Source organism: Lynx canadensis, chromosome A2, assembly GCF_007474595.2.
Source record: "Lynx canadensis isolate LIC74 chromosome A2, mLynCan4.pri.v2, whole genome shotgun sequence".
In the NCBI taxonomy this organism is placed as follows: domain Eukaryota; kingdom Metazoa; phylum Chordata; class Mammalia; order Carnivora; family Felidae; genus Lynx; species Lynx canadensis.
In genome coordinates, this window is record NC_044304.2 from 145297652 (window position 1) to 145309915 (window position 12264).

At 40.6% G+C, this 12264-nt stretch overlaps 1 protein-coding gene across 6 annotated transcripts in view; it reads left to right on the forward strand.

Annotated features, from left to right (window-relative positions):
• AHCYL2 (adenosylhomocysteinase like 2) overlaps positions 1-12264 on the forward strand; it is a 170873-nt gene that overhangs the window by 136013 nt on the left and 22596 nt on the right. For all 6 annotated transcript variants that reach the window (XM_030308411.1, XM_030308412.1, XM_030308416.1 and 3 more), the window contains exons 5-8: positions 4766-4868; positions 6321-6415; positions 9219-9325; positions 10627-10743. In XM_030308411.1, coding sequence (XP_030164271.1) covers positions 4766-4868; positions 6321-6415; positions 9219-9325; positions 10627-10743 — 422 coding nt within the window. The remainder of the gene's footprint in view (positions 1-4765; positions 4869-6320; positions 6416-9218; positions 9326-10626; positions 10744-12264) is intronic.

The following is a 12264-nucleotide window of genomic DNA, read 5'->3' on the forward strand; positions in this document are numbered from 1 at the left end:
TTTAGGCATGTTTCCCTGGTTCCTTCTAATAACCAGATTCCTTTGCTACTCTCTCTAAACAGTCATGATTGAAAGTCAGGTTAAGCCAGCTTCTAAGCTCTGTCTTCCTTCCACTCCTACCTGCCTTCACTCCTGTTTGAGCCCTAACAGCTAGCACTCTTTACTTAGAATTCTTTTTTTAAATATTTATTTATTTTTGAGAGAGAGAAAGAGAGAGAGAGAGAGAGTGCATAAGCAGGTGAGGTGCAGAGAGAGAGGGGGACAGAGGATCTGAAGCAGGCTGCTCCCTGACACAAAGAGCCAGACACATGGGGCTTGAACTCAAACTTGACTGTGAGATCATGACCTGAGCTGAAGTCAGACACTCAACAGACCGAGCCACCCAGGCACCCAGCATGATTTTTTTTTTAATTTAATTTATTTATTAAAAAAATTTTTTTTAATGTTCATTTATTTTTGAGAGAGAGAGAAAGCACACATACATGCACAAGTTGGGGAGGAGCGGAGAGAGAGGGACACACAGAATCCAAAGCAGGCTCCAGGCTCTGGGCTGTCAACACAGAGCCCAACACGGGGCTGGAACTCACTGACTGTGAGATCTTGACCTCAGCCAAAGTCGGACGCTTAACCGACTGAGCCACCCAGGCGCCCCAAGTTTGTTTTTTTTTAATTAGACCATAATTAGAATTTTTACTTAGCATTGAAATATGAGAAAATACAAGTTTTACAACATGAAAAGTACCAGTACTCAGAGTTAACTACTGTCAGGAAATTTTAAAACAGGTTTTTTAAAAGATTTTTTTCCCCAAAGTTTATTTATTTTTGAGAGAGAGAAGCGTAGAGAGCAAGCAGGGAAGGGGCAGCGAAAGAGAGGGAGATGGACTCCCAAGCAAGCTCCACGCCGTTGGCACAGAGCTTAATGCAGGGCTCAAGCTCAGAAACCGTGAGATCATGATCTGAGCCAAAACCAAGAGTCTGATGCTTAACCAATTGAGCCACCCAGGCGCCAAAAACAAGTTTTTTTAACCAAAGCTTTATTCTTGTTAAAATAGTTAATAATCAAAGCAGTAGGTGGTATACTACTTTCTTTAAAAGAATCCTATGTCTATCTTATATATTGAAGTTAAAAGTAAATCAGGATCAAATTGGCAGAATAAATTTTTAAAATAATTTTTAAAAATAGTTTTTAATTTGAAATAAACACAGATTTATAAAGTTGTAAGTACAGTACAGGTCACTTTTTTTCTTAGCCATTTGAGAGTAAGTTGCCAACCTGATGCTCCTTGACCCACAAATACTTTAATGTATATTTTCTACGTACAAGGACATTCTCTCATATGACCAGTACAACTATTCAAAATTAGGAAATTAACATTGATTTATGTTACCATCTAATCCTCAGACCTTGTATGAATTTTACTAGTTGTCCCAGTATTATATTTTATAACCCAAAGATCCAGTCCCTAGTTACACATCTCATTAAACGTCATCCCCTTTTAGTCTCCTTTAGTCTGGAACAGTTCATCAGTCTTTCTTTGACTTTCATGACCTTGACCCTTTTGAAAATTATAGATGAATTATTCTATAGATTGTGCTCAATTCCAGTTTTCCTGATACTTTCTCATTATTAAATTCAGGATATGCATTTATGGTAGGAAATGATGTTCCATTTTTTTCATTGAATCTTATCAGGTGGCACATTGATTTAGAATTGATTTATCATTTGTCAAGATGATGTTCATTTTGATCCTTTGCTTGAGGTAGTGTCTGCTAGACTTTTCCACTGTAAAAGTTATTTTTCCCTCTTTGTAATTAAAAAGTATTTTGTGAGGTAATAATATGAAACTGTGTAGATATCCCATTCTTCATCAGGCTTTCAGTTTATTCATTTATTTACTTATTTTTATTTGTATGAATCATTATTTCCTGTTTCATTTAATGCATTATGATCCGTTACTCTCACTATTTATTATGATGCTTAAATTGTTCCAAACGTCCTGGTGGAGTCCCTTCAGTCTGGCTTCTGTGGCTTTTTGTCTTTTGACATATCCTTCTCATTCTTTGAGCACTTACTTGCTTCTAGTGTAAGATTATCTAAGCTCATCTTGTACATTCTCTGCCCTAACCCCAGAATCAGCCATTTCTCCAAGGGGCCTGGTTCCTTTTAAAGGATCTGGACGCTATTGTATTTTTTGCCATTGGAATATCATTTTTCCTGGATCTTCTTTCATTTCGTATTTTGGAAAATAATTGCCCACTAACTCTTCATATATTTCTTTTGCCCTGTTCTCTCCTTCTCCTCATACTATTCCAGTTACATGTATGTTAGACATTTGATAATGGCCTATAGATCTTGGATGCTCTGTTCTTGGATGCTCTGATTTTTATTCCCTACTCTTTTTTCTTTCTGTATTTCAATTTGGTGATTTTTATTGATCTGTCTTCAAGTTCACTGATTCTATCCTCAGATATGCCTAGTCTGATGATGAGCCTGATGAAAGAATCCATAATCTCTAATACCTATTAACATGTTTTCTGACATTTCTATTTGACATATTTTTATTGTTTCCATCTCTCTGCTGAAATTTCCTATCTGTTCATGGATGTCATCCATCTTTTCACTAGACCACTTAATATAAATATATTAATTACAGCTAATTTAAAGTTTTATTTATTATAGCTAATTTAAACATTTAGTTCATCTTAGAGGCTTGTTCTCTTGAATATTGTATTTCTTGACAATGGGGAGGATTCCACTTTCTTGTGTGTCTTGAAATTTTTTTTTTAATTTATTTTCAAGTTAGTTAACATACAGTGTAGTCTTGGCTTCAGAAGTAGAACCCAGTGATTCATCTCTTACATATGACACCCAGTGCTCATCCCGAAAAATGCCCTCCTTAATGCCCATTTAATTGACCCCTGCCAGTGTGTCTTGAAATTCTATCTTGAATGGTAATTTGTTAGTTTCCATTATTGTCATGAACTTGGTTGGATTTCAATTATTGTTCTGCACCATAGGCCTCAAATTGCTCCAGTAGTGGGCAGCTGTTACATCGTGATTTGAGGTTAACGGAAGGTTCTTCTCAGTGTTTTGGCTTCAGTCTCAGCTTTCAGTTGCTTCTACACATGCTTGCCACAGGGGTGGGGGAAAGGGGGTGTCATCTCCCTCTTCAGATACATGCCCCACCTGCTGCACTAGGCTGCTGCTCTTTGTTTCCTAGAGCTTGGCTCATGGTGAGGGCAGGTAGGGTTCTCGCATCTCCTGGTCCAGCCTCAGTCTTAGGTCTCTGTGAGGTGGGGCTTTTTCATTGTTCCTGCCTCTTCTTTCCATAGCAGCCAAATTTTGCCTTGTGTCTGTGATAGGTCTTGTGCAAGAGATATTTTCCTGCCTTTCCTGGAGAAGTAGCAGATCTTTACCAGTCATACCTTGTTTTATTGCACTTCACAGATAATGGCATTAAAAAAACTTTTTTTTTAACATTTATTTGTTGTTGAGAGACAGAGAGAGACAGAGTGCAAGCTGGGGAGGGGCAGAGAGAGAGGGAGACAGAATCTGAAGCAGGCTGTAGGCTCTGAGCTGTCAGCACAGAGCCCAATGCGGGGCTCGAACCCACGAACTGTGAGATCATGACCTGAGCCACAGTTGGACACCCAACTGACTGAGGCACCCCAAAGTATTTTTTTTAATTAAGGTATGTACAGTGTGCTGTCGCACACTCAATAGGTTACAGTATAGTGTAAACATAACTTTTATATGCACTGGGAAACCAAAACATTCATTTGACTTGCTTTATTGTGATATTCACTTTATTGTGGTAGTCTGGAACCTGCAGTTTCTCTGAGGTATGCCTGTACTTTGTGTCAGTGCAAGTCCTGGGCCCAAGAAGGCTTACTTCTCTCCAAGGAGCAGGGAGTTTTTGCTTCCACTCTTCCCCAGAAGCAGTGGATCTTTGTCTGGTCCCTGATTGCAGGCATAATTTCTGCTCCTCTTCCTTTAGCTTAAGACTTTTGCTTCCTATGAGAGAAGAGCGTGGCAAAGTGCCTGTTTTTGAGCACAGCTGATCAGGTCCTTGCCCCCCAGTCTTTCTTGTGAGCGCTGGGTGGAAGCCCCTGGAAAAGAGCTTGCGTGTGAGTGTAATCTCCTTGTGCCTAGGGTTATTAGAAATTCCAAACTGACATACTTTCCCACACTCAGCCTTTACTATTCATTGAATTCTAGCTTTTTTTTTTTTTTTTCTCCTCCTGTGTGGCACCCACATCTTCCTCCCATGCTCTGTCAGAGGTGAAACAGTGTGTTCCCTGTCTCCTTAAAGGGATTTGTCACTTTGGAGTTCAGTGCACTTGGTTGCTTTATAACCTCAGCTCTTTGATGGGCTCAAGAAAAGTTAAGGTTTTATAGATTACTTGGCTGTTGTTAGGATTGGAGCTTTTCTTGCAGCTTCCTTACGGAGAAGCAGAACTGTAAAATTGATGGTTTTTCAAAAATGTTTTGGCTCTAAAATCCTTGGTTTAATTAAGTCTTATAAGGAGGCCCAATATATTAAATAGGCAGAAGAGCATTGAGCTCAGCTGGAGCCTTCCCCCATGCCTACCCCAACCATTGCCCTCTACTCAAAACACGGAAGGATTTCTGTAGGGCACAGTTTGAAAATCACTGGCCTTAGCTATTCCTGATATATTTTCTCAATGTCAGATATATAAACTTAATTTCCCTGACCAGTGGTTTGGCCAGCCTTGCTCATCCCCTGCTTTCTCTTTAATACAGGTGCTTATGGAAACCCTGGGTGCGCTGGGGGCACAGTGCCGATGGGCAGCCTGCAACATCTATTCCACTCTCAATGAAGTGGCTGCTGCTCTAGCAGAAAGTGGTAAGATTGGTTTTGCTTGTATTCTGTGTCTTTGGCTAAAGTAAGTCTCTGAAAAGTTCCACGGGTTCAATATAAACCTTTAAGGAAGTTAAACATTAAAGTTGCTGTCTTGGGGGAAATGGATGCCTATTCTTGATGAGTTTGCTCTCCTGGGCTTCTCTTGTTAAATATGATGAAGGTAACTCTGTTGTTTTACAGTTGGCAAATATCTTCTTATGTCTAATATTCCCTTATTAGTTAATTCTTTGCCTTGACTTGCTCATATTAGAACACTAGTGAACACTACTCGTTGTCTGAAGCAATATGGATTAGAAAAGAAAGTGCTTCAGGCATAGTTTTGTGGTCCTGCTGGTTTTTTCAGCAGTTTGCCCTGATTTAATGTTTGGTGTTTCTGCTTCAGAAGCAGTAAAAAGGACTTGACCTGGCAGATTAATATTTGATCACAGTGGCTCCTGACACAGGAAGGACGAAAGAAATGGAGAAATTTGGACTTTGCCAGTTTCTTGCCTTCGCTCTGTGACAGCATAGCACAGATCAGAGTACCAAATGCTTGTGGCTTCAGAGCTCTTGAGAAATGCTGGGAAAGCTCTGTAATGCATGCATGTCTCTCCTGCTAGCACTTTAGTATTTCATTTGTTCTTTCATTTATATTCATTCATTTATACAATTTTTACTAATGTACAAAATATGTATATAAATGTGCAGAGATATTAAATATATAGCCCAATGATTTGTACATAAGCATTCTTTTTTTTCTCTTCAACAAATACTTAATGACCTACTCTAAGAGATATAAGGACAAATGAGACTATGTCTTTGCCCTAAGAATCTTATATTATGGTTGAGAAGAAAAGACACATATACAAGTAATGATAATACAAGGGTATATATGGTAAATGCCACAACAGATCAGAAATCTACATTTAGTGTACAAGCAAGTGACTTGTAGAAGTTCAGATTCCATGAGCGATCCCTTGGAGCTGAGTTAATCAGGCTTTGTTAGAAACATGACACTTAACTGGGCTATGACAACATTTTAACAGACAGAGAAGAGTGTAAGGGTTTTCCTGATGAAGAAGATGGGATGACTAAAGTTTAGATGCAGGAAAGATCGAAGTGTGGTTGGGAAATGGTGAGACTTCCAGTTTGACTGGATCAAGAAGTACTTACTTCTTGTCTCTTCTTTTTTCCCTTAAGTCATATTTTTAGCATCCATCATACTCTTGTCCCTCTTGTTTGTCCTCTTTTGTATATTAAAAGCAAAATGACCACCAGAGACAAAGTAGTGGATGAAGGGGCTGAAGACCATGTTAATCAGTGAAGAAAGTCAAGCCAAGGAGTAGAGCAGAATGAGAGAGTTTGGAAACGGGGAAAACCAGCATCTTGTTGTCAAAATTTAGAGGCAGCCCTTTTTTCAGGCTTTAATAGTTTCTCTTTGTTCCCCTTTCTCAGGATTTCCTGTCTTTGCCTGGAAAGGAGAATCAGAAGATGACTTTTGGTGGTGCATTGATAGATGTGTGAATGTGGAGGGTTGGCAGCCAAACATGGTGAGTTAGATTTCTACTAGCACAATTCCTGAGGGATCTGGTGGGGACAGAGTAGGGGGCCCTGGCAGGGGAGAGGGTGTCTCAACAGGAAGGAAGGAAAATGCTTCCTTTTCTATCTGATGTACCTGTGCTTCCAGCACAACTGTGGGCTTATGTTTAGGGTACCCCGAGAATATTGAACTTAGCCTCAAAGTGCTATAATTGTTGGTGCTGATCTTAGAAGCATTTATATTCATCAGCAACATTAAAATACTGCTCAGGGTTCACACGTGGCTGTTTCAAAAGCAAGGTTAATGAGTTACCATCCCCTTCTACTGCTTACCTCCTGTCCAACAACAGTAATCCAAATGTGCACACACATACACACACACACACACACACACACACACACACACACACACACAGCTCCTGTGGTGCTTAGCGTTTCTCTAGAGTCACATGCTGAATTTATAGTAAACCTGAAGAGATCCCAAGTTCAAATTTCTTCTCTTTATTCTGTACTTGAAGAAAGACGACTAGGCAAAGAGAAGCTTGGGGTTATTTCGCTTCATGTTATTTGTGTTTCATTTTTGAAAAAATCAGGTTCTTGAAGGCTTATAGCACATTAGATTTCACTGAGAAGCAAAAAGCTGCACAAAATATGAGGCACTCCTACTTCATAAGCATTTCTGTGTATGAAAGAGAGGAGAAATTAGGGACTCAACTGGAAAAAGAAGCCTTGGTGCTCTACTCCAACTATTGCTTGCTAATTGCAGAGCAGGCCTCACTTGGTGCACAAGGAGAGAAGCATCCTCTTTCTGGATTCTGGATCCAGGTTACATTGCACCGTGTGCTGGTGTGAGGAAGCTGGGTTAATAGCCTGCTTAAAGGGAGGGAGGAATCAGCTGTGAGATGAGTCAGCTCATTCCCACAGAGTTAACTGGGACTGGAAGGAGTTTGATTGACAGACCGAAAGGAGATACGCCAGAGGGTTTCTATGGGGAATAAAGCATTAATTTTAGAGTGGAGAATTTAGGGAGGACACAGGATTGCAACCAGAGAGCATTTACAGACTATAGGGCCAGGACAAACTGCTGGAAAAACTGATGAAGAAACTAAGCAAGGATAAAAACCATTGTCACTCCAGCAAATAGAGCCCATTCCTCTAGGGATCCTATCGAGATCTAGTACTTTTACTTGCTTTCCAACCTCAGGAAGATTCCCTGGTGGCAAGAATTTTCTGCAATAGAATACCATGGTGAAAATTAGGGGCTACCCTCATTAAATAAATCTGAGGGATAGCAACCACCTGCCTGTATTAGATCCCTCTGTTAAAAGAAAAGTGGACCAGAATAGTGGGACTTAAGACACAGAGTTTCCAGTTGCTCAGGCTTTTATGCCTCTGGTCTTTTATGTGGGTAGGGGTCGGAAACCCTGTTCTGAGGGTTTCTACTGGGAGACAATGGAGCATTAACTTTTAGAATGAAGCAAATGTATTTTAATGAGAGTCTTGCCTTGGATCCCTGCTCTCAAACAAACTTTAGTTAAGTCAGAGAAACAAGATGGGGAGCAAGCCTAGAAGCACAAAAAGAGCTTAGGTGCTCGACATGAGGTGGGGGAATTTGTGTACCCAGGAGTCCAGGGTGGCACTGGGGGCGCTTGTGGTAGAGTTGATATTTGATGAGACTCCACAATGGGTGCATGCCAGTAGGGGGCAACGCAGTTCTGTGAGGACTTCACAGGGATAATGATTTGGAAAGTCCTGCTAAGCCTTTCTGACAGCTTGGTGAAGGGCTGAATGAAGTGCCACAGCCTAGGGCCTAAGAGCGTTCTAAGCTGGGTCTTTCTTTAGCTTATTTATAATTCAAAAACTTTCCTCTGCCGATTAAAGCTCCAGTGGGCACGGCATTGTGTTTATCTTTAATCCCAACCTGAAATGGTGATGAGCTGTTCAGAGGCATGCTTGCACACCTACATGCTGCACAGTTCCCAAGTTATTTTTAATTTGGTTTATAAAGAGTGTGAGGTTTCGCTAGGCAAAACCCTTCCGTGCTGCCTGATATCTTGGGTAGGATAGTGCCTATGCTTTGGGAGAAGTGAAGGATTAACGAATACAGTTTTATAAGCCATTGTTCTGGGAGGGAGACTAATTATCTGGCTTTATTTAAACTAAGCTTTGACTGACTGTAATTGAAGTCCTGAATGTAACTGGTAGAAATATGCCGATATCAAGGTCAGGCTTTCTAAATATCTACAGTGCATTTAAGAACTAGTTGTCGGGGCGCATGGGTAGCTCAGTCGGTTAAGCATCCGACTTCGGCTCAGGTCATGATCTCGCGGTCCGTGAGTTTGAGCCCCGCGTCAGGCTCTGTGCTGACAGCTCAGAACCTGGAGCCTGTTTCGGATTCTGTATCTCCGTCTCTCTCTGACCCTCCCCCGTTCATGCTGTCTCTCCCTGTCTCAAAAATAAACAAACGTTAAAAAATAAAATAAAAAAAAAAAAGAACTAGTTGTCTAGATAACCACTTCAGCTCTTAGTTCATAAGAAAATCCTCCTTGCGTTGCCGTGTATTTTGATACAGTAGATGTATTGTGTGGGAAGGTCATTTGGCTGTGAGAATTACAGTGACCTTTTACCCTTCATTGCCTTTTACTTCAGGGTAATGACTGGTCATTATATTGGTTTTAGGTTACTTTGCATAACCCTATGGGAAATTTGAAATATCTGTAAATTGGCAGAAATTGGGGTAAAAGACCCAGAGCAACACCGGAAACCCTGAGCCTTCAGCAAAATAAATGATATTGTTGATGCTTATTATTGCAGATATTGGATGATGGAGGGGATCTTACTCACTGGATTTATAAGAAGTATCCTAATATGTTCAAAAAAATCAAGGGCATAGTGGAGGAGAGTGTCACTGGAGTCCACAGGTAAGATTTGACATGGGCATACCTGGTTTTATGCAGCCTAGGTATATACTCTGATAATCACATACCTGTAGAGTACATTATGTTAAAAATTGGAACCTGCTATGAGGTGATGAGATCTGAGTCTGAACACTTGTTTTTTTAATTAACAATGCAAATAACAAACCTAAAATTGGGAGTGGGGGACAGGTAAGGCAACAAGTGTGGTCCTCATGTTTTCTAGTCATTGTAATGCAATGACTGCTTGTCCTTTTTAGATGAATTCGTTTTTTCCATAGATGTTGATTTAACTTGCACAACGAGCCAGGAACTTCTCTAGGAACTGTGCTAGGGATCTAGCAGTGGGCAAAATAGACAAAAACCTGGGTCCTCATAGAGCTTACATTTTGACTTAGAGAACAAGGATTTAGGGTTCTGTTTCTCAAATGAGCAGTAATTTTCTGAGCAACATTGAAACCGTTTCCATTTACTGTTATTCACTCAACAAGAACTGAAAGTATGAAATGAAAGTTTTAGGGAAGTGAATTCTGATTAAGCGACTGTCTCTGCTTCAATATATTGTGATCTTTTTTAACATACCAGACCTTCAGACTCTTAGAAAGGGATGAATTTTGAATAAACACCTGTTTCTAATTTTTAGTTGCTACAACTTAAAATGAAACTTCTATATAGGTATACATATTTATAGATACTTGTATTGAGATGATAAAATCGAGACTATTTGAAAGTTAAAATTGTTGCATTAGAGTAGTGGGATTAAACAGTACTTAAAGTTACTCTTTATATAACTTAAAGGGGGAAGTAAAAGTAAGCAATATATTTTTTTAATGTTTATTTCCTTATTTTGAGAGACAGCACGCGTACAAGCGTGAGCAGGGGAGGGGCAGAGAGAGGGAATCCCAAGCAGGCTCAGTGCAGAACCCAAAGCTGGGCTCCATCTCACGAACCGGAAGATCATGACCTGAGCCATGACCTGAGCCAAAATCAAGAGTCAGACGCTTAATCACCTGAGCAACCCAGGTGCCCCAATAAGCAATTTAAAATTTTACATTTTAATACTTGAAATTTAGAGGTGGGTCAAAGATTTTCCTCACATGCCTTGTGACTAAGATCTTTATTTCTAAGCTGTGTACAGACTCTAGAAAGGTAGTCTTTATTTCTCTATGTGCACCTAATGGAATGAAACTAGTGTCTCATGCTCTGATGCCTACCCAATCAACATATTTCTGTAATTTGTTACGAGACTGGCAGTAGATTGCATTATCTCACTGTTTTGTGTTCTTCTTGATGTCCCTCATCCTCAGGCTGTACCAGCTATCTAAGGCCGGGAAGCTGTGTGTTCCAGCCATGAATGTCAATGACTCTGTCACCAAACAGAAATTTGACAACCTCTACTGTTGCCGTGAATCCATTCTAGATGGGTAATGTTTTATTATCTTTGTAATGAACTTGAGTTGTTGAATTGAGGTTCTCAGTGTTTTGGTTTTGGTTATTTCTGGAAATGATTCATGTAGCACCTCTGGATCTATCACCATATAATACTTGATATTTTATAACCCAGATCTATCATTGCTATCCCCATTACAAGCACATCTATTGTACTTAAAAAGTCAAACTGGCCTCTATTTATTGGTGCAAAGTTTGTGACCCTATCAGTCCTGCAAGACAGTAACTAAAGTCCTAAACAGCTGGATATCTTTGATGATTTGGGAAAAGGTTCCTAGTGTTCCTATTTTAGGTCACATTACCAGTTTTTATTTTTTTTTTTTTTTAAATTTTTTTTTTCAACGTTTATTTATTTTTGGGACAGAGAGAGACAGAGCATGAACGGGGGAGGGGCAGAGAGAGAGGGGGACACAGAATCGGAAACAGGCTCCAGGCTCCCAGCCATCAGCCCAGAGCCCGACGCGGGGCTCGAACTCACGGACCGCGAGATCCTGACCTGGCTGAAGTCGGACGCTTAACCGACTGCGCCACCCAGGCGCCCCACATTACCAGTTTTTAAACTCCAACTAGCATGGGGCACCTGGGTGGCTGAGGCAGTTAAGTGTCTGACTTTAGCTCAGGTCATGATCTCGTGGCTCGTGAGTTAAGTCCTGCCTGAGGCTCTGTGCTGACAGCTCAGAACCTGGAGCCTGCTTCGGATTCTGTGTCTCCCTCTCTCTCTGCCCCTTCCCTGCTCATGGTCTGTCTTTCTCTCTCTCAAAAATAAACAAACTTGGGGCGCCTGGGTGGCGCAGTCGGTTAAACGTCCGACTTCAGCCAGGTCACGATCTCGCAGTGCGTGAGTTCGAGCCCCGCGTCAGGCTCTGGGCTGATGGCTCAGAGCCTGGAGCCTGTTTCTGATTCTGTGTCTCCCTCTCTCTCTGCCCCTCCCCCATTCATGCTCTGTCTCTCTCTGTCCCAAAAATAAATAAACGTTGAAAAAAAAATTTTTAAAATAAACAAACTTAAAAAAGATGTAAACCCCAACTAGCATATAATTCTCTGGCCATCTGAAAAATTGTGTTGAGCAAAGAGTCCATCCCAGAAGCATTTCAAGTTTTTCAAATCTATAAGGACTGCAAATCTGACAAAATTTACTTAGATATATTCCAGATACTGTACTGTGTTCTTCCAATACCTAGTTTCTGTTTCTACACTTGTGTCCAGATACACCTTCATCCTTGTTCAGAAGACTCAGTAATTCCCTATGTAAAACTATTAAGTTGGTTTAGAATATTGCCAAGCCAAATGGTTTCCATCATGTTTAGGTTAATGGAAAAGCTAAGAAAGGCCCTATGGGCCACATTACTAACCAGTCCGGGACCCTAGGCAGTTTGCAACACCACCGGCATTAGAACCAGAAGGACTGGCTTGGTTTGATTATTGGCTCTATCATTTAGGTCTTGGACTAGTTATTTAACCTCTCTGTGCCTAGTCCCTCATCTGTAAAATGGTGA